We start from the raw sequence: 17,871 nt of genomic DNA on the forward strand, positions 1-17,871 counted from the left end.
AGAGAAGCATTTCTTGATCTTCACTGTGGAATAGGTTTCCAAAACAAGAAACATTATTGCTTCAGATATTTGTATATAACTTGGACTTTGTAGCTTTTAATTATTCAAGAACTCATATGGCATGTTAATGACTTAGGATGGTGTCCTACTCTGGGCAGCGGTATAGGGTCAATGACATGGTTGATTACTCTGAGAGATACATGAGGCATCCAGAAATAGGTCTCATGTATCTTAGCATAATTTTTAGTCTTAGAAAATGGAGGACTATTTTAGGTTAAGGTTTGGACTTCACGCACACTTATGACTTTGTGACATCCAAGATCAAAATGACTTCATTCGACCACTGGCCATTACTCACGACAGCTGTTTGAGAGTTGTCACCATGTTTCTCTCCTCCTTCTGACACAGATCTCTCTGTTGGTCCCCTGGCTCTTCCTAGTTGCCGGTGAGTGGAAGATGCTTATGCTAAATTTAGAAGGGCACCTGTCTACTTACATTCTTTGCATATTTCTCCTCCCATGTTTTTGCATGGCAATGTGGCAACAGTACAGGTTTTCTTTTTCAGTTTTGCTTCTAGGCTTCCAATTTCATCTCTCTCTCTTCCATGTTCCCACCAAGTTATTTTCTCAAGAGGATTGCTGAGATAACAGTTAGGGCAGGGATTTCTTCGTTATTTTTTTTTCTGGTATTGACATTTCGTTCGGTTTTCAAGCACTACCATGGTCTTACGCCTCCGCAGCTAATCCTCGTGAGAGGAGAAAGATGTATCAGAGTTTTAAAGTTTGAAAATAAAGTAGTCGTTGGCTTTATTTATTATTATTATTTTTTTGTCTTCTAAATTGAGGTACTAAGGAAAAGGCGTTCTCAAGAAAAAGTTCTAATACGTGCCAAGAGAAGATGGGCTCCTATTCCTTGTTCAGTGCCTGAGAATTCCTTGGGTCCTTTCCCACTTTTTCTTCAACAGGTATAATTTACTTTCCTTCCACTATGAGAGTCTGTGGTTTCCATCTTTGTAAAAAATTTAGACAATGAGTATGCAGTTATTTAAAAAGTATGTGTGTATGAATATATGAGTGAGTATGTCTATCGTATGTTTCAATATATGGTATAAATGCATCTCTCTATACCTACGTATACTTTTTTTTGCAGTTTTAGTCATGCAAAAGCCATTTATAAAACAGTAAAACCCATATAGCACTCTCAGACACATGCTTCCTTAATGAATTTTCATATCATCAAGGGTATCTCAGAGCCTGGGCATAGTCTAGAAAACCCCAAAACATCTTCCATAACAAAGGATGAAATTGTTGATAACAGGTCAAATGCCAAGAAGGGGAAAGACACGTGCACTTTCCATGGTTTCTTCCCAAGTCCACTGCTTAAATCACACTGGATCCACATTTTCTCTTCCCTGTTTCATTTTTAGTGGAAACCCTAGCAAATCTTCTTGCCTTCCTCCCTTATCAGTGGTCACTACCATTCAGTCTAGCTCTTAGGTTTCTTTTCCCCCAGTTCTTGAAATGGTGAGAGAGAATCCTTGTTTATATCCCACCAACAAATTCAATGCAGCTGAGAAAAGAGCATTTTAAAGTTGAGAAAGAAATTGTTAGAAAATAATTGTTAGTCATCCTGATAGATAGTCAAGATCCTACTAAGAGGATGAAAACAGTTTGGAAAAAATTTTCTTTTTGAATCAAATACCAAAGTAGCACACTTGCCAGGATATTACGTCATTTCCATTCTCACTCATTTTCATCCTCCCATTTAGCCCCTATAATAGAGAAGACGCTGAGAAATAACAAAAACTAATTAAAGAAACCATTTTCCAAATGTTTGCCCTGCCGACAGTATACTTTAAACCCAGTGTCTCAAATATTATGTTATATATAATAAAACTTCAGGTGTAAAACATTGACAAAAGGATAACTTCTCATGCTCAGAATACTTTGTTATCTAAGACAGGGAAAGTCCAAAATGCTTGATCCATATAGTTACATGTAGCCTTTAAAGTATTTCTTAGTTATTCTGGAAAGCTAAGATGCTATTACTTTATTTTCCTCATGCCTTGATCTTGAATTTCACAATTATTAGGCTTCCTTATTCTATTGCTGCTGTTTATTCAGACATAATAATAAATTAAAGAGGGCAATTACTTATTGTAAAATGTCAGTGTGATTGCATAAGTGTATAAATGAAAGTTTTGCTGAAATACAAATTTGTCTTTTATGTATATGATGTCTACTTTCTAGATTCAGTCTGATACAGCACAAAACTACACTATTTACTATTCCATAAGTGGGCCTGGAGTTGACAAAGAACCTCTAAATTTATTTTATGTAGAGAGAGATACTGGAAACCTGTTTTGTACTCGTCCTGTAGATCGTGAAAAGTATCCATCTTTTGAGGTAAAGTCTAAAGTTTACATATTGTATTAGTAAAATTAAACTTGGCTATTTTGTCTCTCTTCCTCAATTCATTTACTCTTGACTGTTTTCTGATTTTGGCATCCGTGCTCTGGGTATATCTGATAGTACAGACCTGACTGGCAGCAAAAAGAATTTTATAGAATAAATAGCCTTCGATTCTATTAGATTGTTCTGGGAATTACAGTTTACTATTTTTCTTTTCAAAAGAAAAAAAGAGTACCACTTTGAACAGTAGTTATTTATTTGGCAGAAAAGATCTGTGAACCTCTTTATGGTCCTGAGAGTGATACCATAGGAGGAAAGTCAAGTTCAGAAGTTAAGCCTTGGTACCTTTGCAATGAGAGAAAGTTAACTTGTGGTGAGCAAGTAAGGAGTGTGGATGGTGCTTAACTAGGATAACTAGGTCTTTTCATCATCTGGGCAACCTCCTGTGGTGGGATGAGCGTTAATATATAACAATTTAACCTAATGTTGTGTTGATTTTCCAACAGGAGCTGGTCATTTTGCTTAACTTAGTTTTAATTATTTTATATCTATTTTGGATGATGTAATTACTTAGTTTTAGAATTACTACAACATGACCTTCTAAGTACCTGTGATGGTCTGTTCTTTCTATGATAGCTGTTATGAGAAAAATTGGAATTGAAATTCATATTATAAAATCAAAAGAATAAATTGCATTCTAGACCCAATTTATAGCCACTCATTTGGTCCATTTCTGACTCCCCCTTTTTAAATTAAAAAATTCTTATGAAGACAGTTATCTAAATACAGTCATCAATATGCCTAAAATTCTAATTAGAAAATAAAATGATATCTCAGTTAACTGCACCTGGGGAATTTGGAATCCTAAGAATTCAAAGTTATAAAAGATCCAGAAAATTGCATTTAAAATTCATGCACCTGAAACTTTCAAACAAAACAAAATAGTTCTCAAGACTCTTTCGGGAAAATAATAATAAAAACCATTACACTCATGAACAACAATACAGCAATGGTGAGGAAACCAAATTTAGCTATGTTATTATATTAGATAAATTGAAACATAAAATGCTATAGTGCACCATGAAATTAACCATCGCTTCTGGCATTAAGGTTATGTTCACATCCAAAAACAGTAACAAATGGTGAAATCCACACTGTGATGCTGAACAGTCTCCAAATGAAAGCCAAAGCAAAAGCAAGTTTGAACCGTATTTTATTTTTGCTTTTTTTTTTTTTTTTTTTTCAATTTTACTCTCTTCACAGCTAGTTGCCTTTGCAACAACTCAGGATGGATATACTCCAGAATATCCACTGACCCTACTAATCAGAATCGAGGATGAGAATGATAACTTCCCAATTTTTACAGAGACATCTTACGTTTTTAGTGTTTCTGAAAATTGCAGAGTTGGTGAGTACCTGCCTTGGCAATATAGGGCAACTTAATGTTTCAATTCATTAGCTGAGTTTCACTCTGGCCACTGGGAGGTGGCACATCCTGCTGCCAAGAACAAGGGGCTTGCCAGACAGGCAGCTGTAGGTGGCATTTTACTCTGCCTTTTGCTAGCTGTCTGACATGACCCTGGGCAAGTTTCCTAATCTTGACAAGCCTTGATTTCCTCATCTATAAAATGGGATGTTAATATACAAGGTTGTTTTGAAGGTTAAATGAAGCACAATATACCTTGAAGGCGAAGCACAGTGCCTGAAAAATAGGAGTGACTCAATGTTACTTTGCCTTCCTGTGTGAGGTAAAATAAATACTTTTAAGAGACCATATTTTCTAAATATTGTAAGAATATTTTTAGAATATTCTTTTCTAAAAAAGAATAAGTCTTTGAGCAACGGATGTCTTGGCCTTGAAGAGATCTGGCTGATGTTCTATAGTGATTAAATGATAGACAGTATTCTGGGCATTATCATAAAGGTCATGGAGAATAATATATTTTCTGAATCTTTTGAAAATTGACCATTTCAGCTAGGAGTCGGAATGCAGATTTTGAGTCTTCCCTTAGAAAGATCTAACTAAACCAAGAATTTCCAGAGCAAACTGACCCATATGATCAATGTTAAGTGTAGGCTTACAAATAGAAAAAGGTTAAAGAATCATTGGAATTCTTTAGTCTAGAAATACAGAGGCCATGGAGGGATATTATCAACATTTATAAATTTATACAATAAATACAGTAAATACAAATATGGTCACCAAATTCCAAAATGTTGGAACGCTGGGATATTTAAAAGTAAGTGCTATTTTATAGAGAAGTCTGAAAATGTATAAAAGCTATTACTATTATTAATTACGTGGTCCAAAACTTTGTTGTGGTAGATGGAGAGGAGTCAAATAAAGGGCAAGTTGAAACTGTAAAAGTTTTGGAAATTAAAGAGGATTTTTCTATATGTAGGCACTACCGTGGGACAGGTTTGTGCAACTGACAAAGACGAGGCTGACACACTGCACACGCGTCTAAGGTACTCCATCATCGAGCAGTTTCCAGCGTCACCCACCCTCTTTTCTATGCATCCAACTACAGGTGTGATCAGCACATCATCATCTCGGCTAGACAGAGAGGTAACATAAATATTAACAGATAAAGCCTGATTACCACATGGTTGCTTAGCAGCACCTGCATATCTCTGTATGCCACCTGCAGATGTGCTTTTGAAAAGCATGTTGTGAATCTAATTTAACAAAAATTATTTTAGGTAGGTTGGCGGAGGTCATTGACCTTGCAGTGCTCTGATTTTGAACCGCTAATTCAATTCTCTCCTGAATTGTATGTTTTCTAAAATCAAATTTCCTAATATAAACATATTTATAGTTGTAAAACACAGGAAATGTCATATATGAAAAGTAAAACTTTCGGGAATTTGTGGAATTTTCTTATCTACAGATAACAATGCTTCTTTTTCCCATCTGTGTCATTTCTTCATCAACAATCTCATCTACACTCTTTCCCCTTACATAGATTAAATGAAAGTTTATCTGTCTCTGATCTCTGGTATAACATTTTCAGTTGACTGCTAGAAATCCTTATTTGAACATTTCACAGGTACCTAAGATTCAGTACATCTAGAATTGAATTCTTCTTTCCTTCTAAACATGCTCTCCTTCCCATGTTCTCTAGTTAAAATGCCATTAGTACATTCTTTTCCTTTACAAATTTTTTCTATTGTCACCTTGGATTCATGTTCTCAAAATTGTATTTGATGTCTCTTCTTGCAGATCAAATTACTTTCCAAAGCATTTGATATTGACTCCAAAGTGATCTTAACATTCACATTCTGTCCATTTCTACTGCAACTACCCCAGTTTAGTAATTGTTCATTTTGTTATTAAACTATTACCTCCTCCACCAAGCATTTATTCTGGCCTACTTCCTACGTTTATAATCCTTAATCTTAAAATATAGTAATATGTGTTTGTCACGTTTTTCTTTGACTCCTAAAACTCATATCGATTCATTTCCTCTCCCTCTCCCATGGATTAGAGAAGTGGTCTGCGAATTTTCTGGTCTCAGGACCCCTTTACAGTCTTAAATATTATTGGAAATTCCAAAGATCTTTTGTTTATGTGGGTTATATTTATCACTATTTAATCTGTGTTTAAAACTATAAAAGTTTAAACTATGTATTTATTTACCCAATTAAAATAATATATTGTTAATGTAAATAATATTTTTATAAAAAATGATTACATTTCTAAAACAATAAGTAATTTAGTGAGAAGAGTGGCATTATTATGCATTTTCTAAATCTCTTCAATACCTGACTTAATATAAGACCGATGGATTCTCACATCTCCTGCATTCAGTCAGTTATATAGTTTTAGTCGAAGTATGTAAAGAAAATCCAACATGATATGAAGTTAGAAAAGAGTATTTTAACAGTAATTTCAGATCATTGTGGATAGTCTTCTTTGATACACCAAAACTTGACAAGTGGTAGTGTCATAAATGTGTTTTGCAATGTACACTCTGAATAAGCCTTGTCCATGAACTTTCCTACTTTGTTACATCAAAATACATTGGTCTTTCTTCTGCTATGAGTGGATAGTTTACCATGTGTGATTTTGTAACATCGTGCATTAGTCATATGGGAAATACTGACTCACTGTTATACAGATCCTCCAAATATTGACACATCTAATTAAACAATATTGGAAAAAATCACCTCCTCATCTCTATTAATATCACGATGGTTCATAAAAGTTTTCCAGAATCCTCATTTTGGCTTGAAAACTCCAAATGACCATTGGCAGCAAATAGCTGTTTTCCTTGAAATGACATATTCACTTTACCTATGACAAAATGTCTTCCAAATATACCAGTCGGAATAACCATAGGTGTCTTTCATGTAAAAATGGTATTCTATGAAAAAAAACCCAGTAGCTAGTTCAGCTTATAAATCAATCAATCACACAAGTACTTTTCCATGAAAAGAGCATCATACTATGTTATGCAGAAGTGCTTTATACATACCTCCCATTTCTTTACATAGACTATGGGTTGAAATCTAATAAAATTTATTAAAATTAATCATTTTTACTGCATTTACAGGGACATTCCTAGGTAAATTTTTATTTTTAATTCAATTTTATTATTTATAATTTATTTATTTTTACCATCAGTATGTGCCAGTGAAGAATGCAATTTCATTTGTTGAATGAATGAATTGCTGTCACAGCTCTACAAATTATACATATTCTTCATGGAATTTATGTGCTCAGAAAGAGCAGATTATAGACCAAATTCTCTTTTATCATCAAGCCTTGAATAGATCCTTCTGATAAATCAGTTGAAAACATTTGACTAATGAAGGAGTCTTGGAGTGCTTTTACCCAAGAGAACTCTGGACTCACTTTCTGATCCCAGGTTTCCAATTTTTTTATTGTTGGCCTTCAGCCCCTTAAGCTCTTTAAACATCAGAACTTTCCTTCCATCTGAAGATATCACAAGTTAATATTTAGGTCCCAAACTTGATTTCTTTCTTTGTCTTATCAGCCAGTTGATCATTCCCAATAAATCATAGTTTATTACAAACAGAATACATATTCCCTCCCGTAAGTAATACTAGTATGAGCTTTTAAAATTTTTTTAATGAAATAAGGCCATGAATTTTTAACTCTACACGTGATTGATTATGAGAGAAGAGTAAATCAGGAAAAATTGGGTTTGTAAAAAGCATAGTGATCGAGAGAAATATTCGTTTTGTTTTAGGTAATACATGAGGGCTAGAAAGTTTAAGAGGTCTAAAGGGAAGAAGGTGGCTTTTTAAGAGAAGGGTGGATATTCTAGGTGGACGGTTAGGATAGTTTTTTACATATAATTTAGTCTTATGAAAAGAGGTGAATTATAAAGGAAGGTGTTGTTAAAATTTTATAGAAGAGGAAAGCTAGGGAAAAAGACTTTTCCAACTGCCCAAGAGTACATTTGTTATTTTTGAACTTGGAAATAGAACCCAAGCCTCCTAATGTTCAGTCCAGAAGGCATTATTATTAGTGTTGTTGTTAATCCTTCCATATCTCAATACTTGTGATAAATGAAACCATTATGAGGAGAAACACGTTTTTTAAAACCAGTGATGAGCCTTCTGCAATCTCTGAAGAACGGAAAACGCTTAAGAACCAGATTCTATTTTCCATGAAGAAGAAAAAAATTACATAGTTCCAGAACTTTGTTTTCATGCTAATTTAATGATCTTTTAGTAAATGTAAAGTAAATATTTAAAATCCACCTTTTTTTACAGGAGGATACCTTACTTCATTGCTTCATTACAAGACTGGTATAGAGTCACTGCTGTGTATTTTTGAATATAAGAATGTACTTTGCATAGGAGATAAAGATTTTGATTAATTACTAGGCAATTTAAAATGTACTATGACTATATCTTCTCTTTCTGTTAAGTAATGCTAAAACCAGTTGATTCCATGAGTAGCACTTTCAATTTAAGAAACTACTCTATTTTTGTAAATTAATTGAAAATTACTAGTGTGAGGAAATTGTTCCTCTGCCAGTACACGAAAACTATGAAATCTAATAGCGTACCTCTTAAATTTTGAATGCAAGGGAAATTAGAGTGTAAATTAAGATTTCATTTACAATGTTGCTTTCACTCAATAATTAATACTTACTTTTCAGCTAATTGATAAATACCAATTGAAAATAAAAGTGCAAGACATGGATGGCCAGTATTTTGGTTTGCAGACAACTGCAGCTTGCATCATTAATATTGAAGATGTGAATGACAACTTGCCAACATTCACCCGTTCTTCTGTAAGTGTGTGATATTAATAAAAGAAAAATGTACAATGTAGTGTTAGTTGCTACATATGTGCACCTCCACCCATGCCCCATGATTTCAAATGAAGTATTCCCAGCCACGTGTCAGTAGTTTGGACTTGGGGTTTAAAGTCATGTTAACATAGTACTTTAGAAATTAGAAGAACTGGGCTGGCTTTACCTGGTGTTTTATTTTTGTGAGAGTTACTAATTAAACATTTTTTTGTTGTTTTTTATTATTTTAGTATGTGACATCAGTGGAGGAAAATAGAATTGATGTGGAAATCTTACGTGTTGCCGTTGAGGATAAGGATTTAATTAATACTTCTAATTGGAGAGCTAATTATACCATTTTAAAGGGCAATGAAAATGGAAATTTTAAAATTGTAACAGATCCCAAAACCAATGAAGGAGTTCTGAGTGTGGTTAAGGTAAGAATAACTTAGGAAATTAGTTATTTGTAGCTTATAATGTCACAGATTAGCATACTAGAGCTTAATGAAAAGAAAGGAATTATGGTAAGTGTAGGAATAAAATAGATATTTAGGTAAATGTAAACACTATGTTTTCCATATATATAGTGGGATGAATATACTCATTTTGGAAAACATTATATAAAGGCATGATGGTTTAAAATGATTATATGTGCATGTTCAATTAATACGATATAGTACCCACTTTGTAACCAGTATCTCTTAACAATTAAAAAACTAGCACAGCTTTGACACCAGTGGGACACTGCCAAACTTTCCTAGTCCATTCTATCTATAGCTGTGTCCAGGAGCCTCTACTTAATTACTGAATTTCCCAAATGATGAGTTATTCCTGGTCAGACCCATAGGGAAGCTGTTTATAGATCTGTCCATCTGTATCCAGTGTACATTACATTCTTAGCTTCCTGGTTCAAAATGGGAATCCTCACCCATTTGAGGATGTAAATACTTCTAAAACCTCTTTCTGATAATGTTCTACAATTATCTCGGAAGACATCACTGCGAATTCAGGAGGCAGAGTTAGCCCGTAAAGTGATCTGAACTCTGGCTTTGGACAAAACCATGGGCTTATTTCTGCTGCCTCTAACTAAAACATGATTCTATCCTGGGTCGCTGTGGCTTCCCTTCTGTACGTATTCACAAGGAGAATGGATCAAACATGACGAATTCTTTTTTTCTTACAATGATGAAAGAAAATTCGCTGCAGTTTGTGGGTTAATTTCTGTTTCAAAACAGCAAAGGGATTGTCCCTTAAATCTTGTCTCTTTACATATCAGGCAAAATAAAATGAAAACCTTCCATTAAACTTGGTACTACCCATTTTTTAGAGAGTAACTGGGATAAAAGAGATTAAAAAGGAAAGTGTAAAGCCCATAAGCTTTCTATTTTCTTGTCTCTCTTATCTTAAAAACATTTTATAAAATTTGACCCACGTTTTCTACCCCAAACCAGGTACAAATAATTGTACTCATCTCAGAGGGGTAGGAAAAGCGGTTCCAAAATTAATGGACTAGTAAATTACTGTTGATTAGGGTATGGAGTCCCTAAAGTAATATTTCAAATAATATTTCATTAAATACTATCTGAAATCGCCATCAGGACCTATAATATTACTTGTGTTAAATTTGCAGTTGAGGAATTTTTTTTTTTTTTTTTTTGCTGGCTCCACCCAAATGCTCAATCAGTTGAAGGATTTCCCTCCTTCTACCACCATCACATTTGTGGGTATATGTTTAATATTTCCATGACTGTTCCCGACACGGCACTTACGTATTTCCAAAGCTAACTAGTTACACACTAGTTCACATTGCCAAGTAGTATGTGTTGATCTGATTTCCAACACGCTTGCTTTTGTAGCCACTGAATTATGAAGAAAAACAAGAGGTGACCCTGCAAATCAGTGTAGTTAATGAAGCTCCATATTCTAGTAGTTCAAGATCAACCGTGAGCGTGGTGGCAGTCACTGTTAATGTACAAAATCAGGATGAAGGCCCTGAGTGTATCCCTGCAGTGCAAATTGTTCGTATTAAAGAAAATGTACCAGTGCGCACAAAGGTCAGTGGATATAAAGCACGTGACCCGGAAACAAGTAGTAGCAGTGGCATAAGGTACTTGTAATTCTATTTTAGTTGATTTCAAATTTACCTTGTTTTTAAAATGTATAACTTATTTTGATACCAGTATTGTAATTTGGCTTATGATCCATTTTGCTATTTTAATTCATCATTACTTACAGCTATAAGAAATTAAGTGATCCGGAAGGATGGGTCACTGTTGATGAAAACTCAGGATCAATCACAACTTCCAGAAGCCTGGATAGAGAGGCAAAGACCATCAGAAATGGTATATATAATATTACAATCCTTGCCTCAGACAAAGGTAAGAACTTTGTGTTTAAGCCAGCTATATACACCCCCAACTACAGACATCCTCAGTTTTTAAACAACATACATTTTTAAGTCAGCTGCATACAGTCTCAAAATTTATTTCACCCCAGATGACAAATAGAATAATTGAGAGGTTTGCTATAATTTATTAATTCATGTCTGCTTTCTAATAGTACCCTCAGTTTTGTATGTAATTACAGTATGAAATAATTTAGTCATAGAAAATACTTGAGACTATAATTTATTAAAATCAAATAATCATTAAAAATTGAGAAAATTACTTTAGAAAAATTAGCTTCAATTTATTTAGTCATATCTCTTAAAATATTCACTTTGACAGGAAAATTTATTACAGAGAGAACATACTTACTGCCTCATAGGTCAGTCCTAAAAAAGTTACATCTTTCTACAGGAAACTGACAATATACTTGGGGGTTAGTATTCTGATATTATAAAATTAGAAAAATACTGTGAATACACAAAATCATATAAAATGGAAAATCATTTTCTATGAGCCCTGTAAAATTGGAATGTGAGGACAATGGTTAGGAATGAGATCCTTTTAGTGCATAAAATATAATTTTATCATAATATACATTTGAACTTTTTGCCTCTGTAAAATAAATATGTTAACTACAGTAAACATAAATTATTATACTATAGCTTGCAAAATTAGAATTTAGAAGTGATTTTCGAAGATGTTTTAGATATTTCAACTTTTTCTAAGTTAAAGAGAAATGGCTCATATCTATTGATTGAATTGGTAAAGTTGTAGTCATTGTTAATTTAACTTCCACCAATTAAAGACTGCCCTTTAAGGCCTCAACTTCCTTTGTCCCTTTGTCAAAACATGCTTTTTGAAAAAGCTTTTTTTTCTCAAATTTTTGACAAAGCATTTTTGACAAATGCTTTTTGGTCAAAGCAAGTGAAAAGAAGAGAAATCATATGAAAATCATATCCATTATTTTTACATTTTTAATTGCACTTGGCAAATGGTTTTTATCAATGAGATAAAAATTACTGTCTGGAATGAGAGATTTTGGATGTAATTTTATTCTACATTTTCCTCTGTTGAACAAATGTTTTTATGGCGTTTCGAAGAGAGGCACTGTTAATCATCATTGTGGTTGAGAATAAATGTGTAACAGGGCCTTTTCCATTAATTTCTTTTGAAGCTGGTAGGGGATAAATAACTCCACATCTTTTTATTTTCTGAACTGAGATCATACTAAAGTATGTTTTTTATTTGTTTTTGTCTTTTACCTTTTTCTAAGATCTATCCTGGCTCATTCCCTTTGAGCCCTCCCAGCTGCTTCTTCCATACGAGAAATGTTCTCTCCTGTGAGCACTGACCTCTGAGCCTGTACTCACTCCCTCTCCTACTTTCCTACAGCACTTGTTTCCTCTTTAAAACTCTCCCTCAGGGAGTCTATGTCTCAACTTTTCCACACATTTCTCTCTTATCTACATGTATTCTAGTTTTACTTCCTTCTCCTCTTCTAAACAGAGCTCTTTCTTAAGCTTTGAGTTCAATTTCTCTTCTCTTCTCAATCTAACCTCAGTTGGCAGTTTCGCCCAGGTGTTTCCTCTGTATAGCTGAGTTTTAGGTTTCTACTTTTGTTGTAAGATTCTAACTTTGGGGAGGAAGAGTGTGCTTTCAAATTTTTAAAAAACATTTAGCAGAAGAGTGCCATGCACATAAATCATGGACCCATAGGTAGCTCACCTTCCAAGACTTCATTTTAGGAATTGATATTTACCTGTATAGAATTATATTAATATTAGAAGGTGAGCATTGCATGCATACATTCCAGTGAATAAAAGAATATTATTTATTAACAGATGAAAAGCAGAGCTGTGAAACACTGAGTTAGATGTCTAAAATCTTTGGTTGAAATACTCATCACAATGTGCAAAAAAAATGGAGTTTATTGAACAACTCTAAATATTTCATGGAAGGGAAATTCAAGCATTTAGCACCGTGGTAGCACAGCAAACACTGTAGAGGTCAATTTTTTTTTTAATTAATTAATTTATTTTTGGCTGCGTTGGGTCTCCGTTGCTGCGCGCGGGCTTTCTCTAGTTGCGGCGGGTGGGGGCTACTCTTTGTTGTGGTGCGCGGGCTTCTCATTGCGGTGGCTTGTCTTTGTTGCAGAGCACGGGCTCTAGGCGCGCAGGCTCTAGGGCGCAGGCTCAGTAGTTGTGGTGCACAGGCTTAGTTGCTGTGCAGCATGTGGGATCTTCCCGGACCAGGGATCGAACCCGTGTTCCCTGCATTGGCATGTGGATTCTTAACCACTGCGCCACCAGGGAAGTCCCGAGGTCAATTTTTAAAGACTTTATAATTAACCAGATTTAATCAGTAAGACATGTGCTTTCAACTCCGTGTGTGGCCTCAAATGGAAAGAAATGGTCAAGACATCTTGCAATCCCAATTTTCAGAGAGAGCAAGAAAATACCACATGGCATAAGAACGAGAGAATTTGAGAGACGAGATTATTCTGTCCTAATAGAAAAGTTTGTCAGATGGATAAAATACATGTATACATGTCTCCCTGCTTCCTTTGTGTCTCTGTCTTTTCTTTAAAAGTTGTCCAAAGTGAGAGATAGTTGCATTGTTTCTTGTATCTCATTTCTTCTCTCCTAGTTCCCTTTTCTTCCTGCTGAACTATATCCTTTACTAGTTCTTTCAATGGTGCATTGTGGGTGATAAACCCTGTCAGTTTTATTGTTCTGAAAAATATTTTAATATTGTTCTCATGCTTGATTTGATCATTTGACTTGGTTTAGAATTTTGAATTAACCCCTTCTTTCCCTCAGTACCCTGCAAGTGGTACTCCATCATCTTTTGGCATTTCTTGTTGCTGACGCATATTCTACTGTCTGTTTAATTATTGTCTCTTTATAGGTAATACCTCCAGATAACTTTTATAGTTCCCTAGGTTGTGTTCTATATATAGTTTTAATTCAGTGTTATGCTGAATTTATTTTTATTTACCCAGCACTGCAGTCAGAATATATTTTAGAAGATCCATTTTTTTTCTTTAATTCTGGGATATTCTCAGCAAGTATTTCTTTAAGTATTACTTCCCTACCATTCTATTTATCCTTTTTTTCTAGAGTCCCTGTTAGATGAATGTTTATTTCTACTGGAATTTCAGTGTCATTTTCATGCTTATTTAAACAGTTAACCTTCTTTATGCTTTTGAAGATAGTAAATATACATGTTTCGAAGATATCTTGCATAGAGTGAATTAATCTTCTGATTGTTGATTTTGTCGGTTTTCCTTTAAGCATTAATCTTGCTCATTCAGGAATTTTAATTTGTGAGCTTACATTAAATGGGAGGTATTGGTTTGCCTCTGCTTTTGACTTTTTTCTTTCTTCCACTTTACCTTATAGTGGTCTTGTAGTTGCCTCCACCGTGTTCTTTTCTGTGGCCCACATTTCAGAACCCCTTCTTAACTTGGTGGGCTATGGCTCCTGGCCCATGATGACCCTGGGAATATCACGAGTTCTGTTGCTGGGTCGAGGCTGTGACTGCACGCCAGTGCCTGGTCTTCCCGCTTTCCTAGGTGGGCAGCTTCGTATAAGGCATAGCCCCAGGTCGCGGGTGGCACAGGTTTTTTCATCCTCTTCTCCACCCCTGATGTTCAAGGCCTTCCTATTAAACAGAAAGAATAAACGATTTAGAGACACAAGTCCTGGATTTATGTTCAACTTCAGACTTCACAACCGTGTTACTAATTTGTGGCCGGGACCCGTGACCACTTCATTTTTGAATCTCCAGATTTTCCACTGCAGTGCCCTGTACAAAGTAGTTACTCAGTAAGTTTTTATTGAATATGTAGATAGATGAATTCCTTAGGCTACACCTCAGAGTGATTATTCTGGTTTGAAGGTGTTTTTCCACTTCTGGAGTCTTTCATGCTTTGAACATTTCCGTGTACTAGTTTTGTTCTAATCTCCCAAATACATGCCTTCTGTCTTTCACTTTTCCTGCCCCCAAATCTTAAGTGTTTTCTTTTTTTTTTTTTTTTTTTTTCAAAACACTGATTATTATTATTTTTTTTAATTATTATTATTTTTGGCTGTGTTGGGTCTTCGTTTCTGTGCGAGGGCTTTCTCTAGTTGCGGCAAGCGGGGGCCACTCTTCATCGCGGTGCGCGGGCCTCTCACTATCGCGGCCTCTCGTTGCGGAGCACAGGCTCCAGACGCGCAGGCTCAGTAGTTGTGGCTCACGGGCCTAGCTGCTCCGTGGCATGTGGGATCTTCCCAGACCAGGGCTCGAACCCGTGTCCCCTGCATTGGCAGGCAGACTCCCAACCACTGCGCCACCAGGGAAGCCCTTAAGTGTTTTCTAAATGCATATTAAACTCCAAGCTCCCTACGTTGGCTTTCAAGGACCCTTGGTTCTTCTTTCCAGCGTCAGCTCGCACCAGTGTGCCTTCCCCTTCATTATGTCCAGAGCATAGGTGTGTGTATGTGCTTTCCCACCTCCTTAAATCTCCTTGTGCTTTTCAATATACCAGAAATATCCTTGTTGGTCCCCTCTTCCTTCCTCTTTTTAAAACTCTGTCAAAGCTCACCTCCATAAAAGTTCCCATGTCTATTGCAGCTCTTTAGTGAATGAATGACAAATCTAAATAGCAGTTATTTTCTGTACAACCCATTTGAAATTGATAATGTCTTTCTCTTAACTTACCTTAAGGACATAGCCTGGGACTGTGCTTGTCACTCTCATTTATATGGTACAAGTACCTAATAAGTAATAAATTTTTTGCAATGTTGTAATGTCCCAGTGAAAACTCAAAACATTAAAAAAAATTGTATTTTCATATCCAATTTTCTAGATAGGAGAACATGTACTGGGACACTAGGGATTAAACTTGAAGACGTGAATGATAACGGCCCATTCATACCTCAGCGCACAGTGATAATCTGTAAAACTGTCATGTCATCGGCGGAGATTGTGGCCGTAGATCCCGATGAACCAACACACGGCCCACCCTTTGAGTTCAGTTTGGACGGTGCTTCTGAATCAGAAGTACTTAGAATGTGGAGACTGACAAGAATTAACGGTATGTATTTTTAAACATTACTTTGTCCTTCTCAGCATCAGGATATCTAAAATATTTTTTTTTCTTGATGGAGTAGAAGAATAATTCACTGAATGGTAACTGCCAACAAAAGAACATGAGTTTCTCAGTGTTGGTGTGGTGGGAAGTGCCAGTCTCTGATCAGTCCTGTGCCAGGATTCCCTTTGGTGTTGGGTGAATTCTCATTCGTACTCTACCCCCCACCCCACACCCCAGACTAGGTCTGATGTAACCACTTCCTGACTTGTGTACCTCCCACCTACACAGAGTCTTCATATGACAGTGGTCTCCTAAGTCATAAGGGAATCCCCATCCCTTGCAGGTATGCTCCCCAGGAAGCAGACACTGAGACAGTCTTTCCAGGCTGAATGTTTATCAGGGAGTTTCCTTGGCATCAATATGTGTGAAAGGAAGGGAAGCAGGATTTAGCAAAAAGAGAAATCAAGCTGTAGCTCAGGCCAAAGGACAGCCTCGGCTGACTCACGGGGAGTCTGAACTAAATGGCCCTTCAGAATGGCCATTCTGTTCTGTGCTTTTACATTGCTGCATCAGTGGGTTGGGCTGCCCGCAGGGATGTGACCTTTGGCAGGAAGGCACAGTCACTGATGGTGCTGATAGCCTCCCAGGCAGCTGGGACAGTACATCCCTGATGACAGGGGATCTGGCTATGCATCACACTGTCCACCATAGGATCCCTTCTTTCTGCACTGCCTTGACTTCTGACCATTTCTTGTCTACTGTTTTCTATGTGGGATTCTTCCCCCACTTGGTCCCAGTCTGTACTTCTGACTTTACCCATGTTAGAATCTATGGTGACAAGAATGGCAAAAACAAAGCGAACCTCCCTTTGTCCCACCATTGCCTCATTCCCTACATCAGCTCTTAACTTTCCAGCACATTCTGTGTCTCCTGACCACACTACAGTACCTGTGCATCATGATGTCATGTCACTCCAGCTTTCACGACTCAAGATCCACTGTAAGCTGAGTGGGGGGTGCCTTTAAAATGCCCTTGAAAGGTTTTCATTCCCATGCTTTCAATGAGTATTCCTTGACTTCCTATTATGACAAGTTGCTCTGTGAACTGACGACATTTTCAGTGTTTGTAACAGCATTCTAACGTGTGCGTGCTTGAGAACTAACCTTATATTTAGATGTCCCTTCTACTTATTTGGTTTCATAATATTTCTTTTGACATAGTGTTAAAGGAGGTGGTAATTTTAAAAAATATTCCTACTTAGTACAATGAAACGTTGTCAGGATTATGTTGGTCAAAACTTTGTTAGTTTAAAGTTTTACTGGGCTGTGAAAGAGCCCAAAAGCCTGGGAAATGCCAAGTTAAGAAGAATGTATCCTAAAGAGGCTTTAGGTCTCGCCATGCTATTTATTCTTCTTGGGCATCAATATACTCATGTGTAAAATGGGATTATTGGGGGAAGTAAACAAGATAGTCAATGCAATAGACCATGGCACGTTTTGAATCATAAATTGTGGTTTTGTTAGTCTTATTATGATTTCTTACACATACATAGACTCACTGGGTTAACCATGCTTTCTCTTAAAATTGACTTGATTCAGTGATTGTGTTTTTTTTTACCCAAATATCCAAGTTTATATTTAGAGCTTCAAATTATGAAATAATGAAAATGTCACACTGAGCCAGTTAAATGGGGAGGATTATTCTTGGGCATGGGCATGTGTCAT

At 36.0% G+C, this 17,871-nt stretch overlaps 2 protein-coding genes across 5 annotated transcripts in view; one reads left to right on the forward strand and one right to left on the reverse strand.

Annotated features, from left to right (window-relative positions):
* Positions 1-17,871, reverse strand: part of LOC309639137 (desmoglein-1-like) — an 888,370-nt gene that overhangs the window by 250,134 nt on the left and 620,365 nt on the right. The window lies entirely within an intron of this gene.
* LOC309639142 (desmocollin-2-like) overlaps positions 1-17,871 on the forward strand; it is a 98,106-nt gene that overhangs the window by 8,848 nt on the left and 71,387 nt on the right. For 3 of the 4 annotated variants that reach the window (XR_014251496.1, XM_082416010.1, XM_082416008.1), the window contains exons 4-12: positions 845-964; positions 2,250-2,405; positions 3,675-3,819; positions 4,814-4,980; positions 8,549-8,683; positions 8,935-9,120; positions 10,540-10,790; positions 10,919-11,061; positions 15,923-16,150. Coding sequence is in view for 3 of the 4 variants with exons in the window: in XM_082416010.1 (XP_082272136.1) it covers positions 845-964; positions 2,250-2,405; positions 3,675-3,819; positions 4,814-4,980; positions 8,549-8,683; positions 8,935-9,120; positions 10,540-10,790; positions 10,919-11,061; positions 15,923-16,150 (1,531 nt within the window). In the remaining variant the exon portion in view is untranslated. The remainder of the gene's footprint in view (positions 1-844; positions 965-2,249; positions 2,406-3,674; positions 3,820-4,813; positions 4,981-8,548; positions 8,684-8,934; positions 9,121-10,539; positions 10,791-10,918; positions 11,062-15,922; positions 16,151-17,871) is intronic. The other variant, XM_082416009.1, reaches the window with a different exon arrangement.

This window comes from Balaenoptera physalus (genome assembly GCF_965194825.1).
Source record: "Balaenoptera physalus genome assembly, chromosome: 12".
NCBI lineage: Eukaryota > Metazoa > Chordata > Mammalia > Artiodactyla > Balaenopteridae > Balaenoptera > Balaenoptera physalus.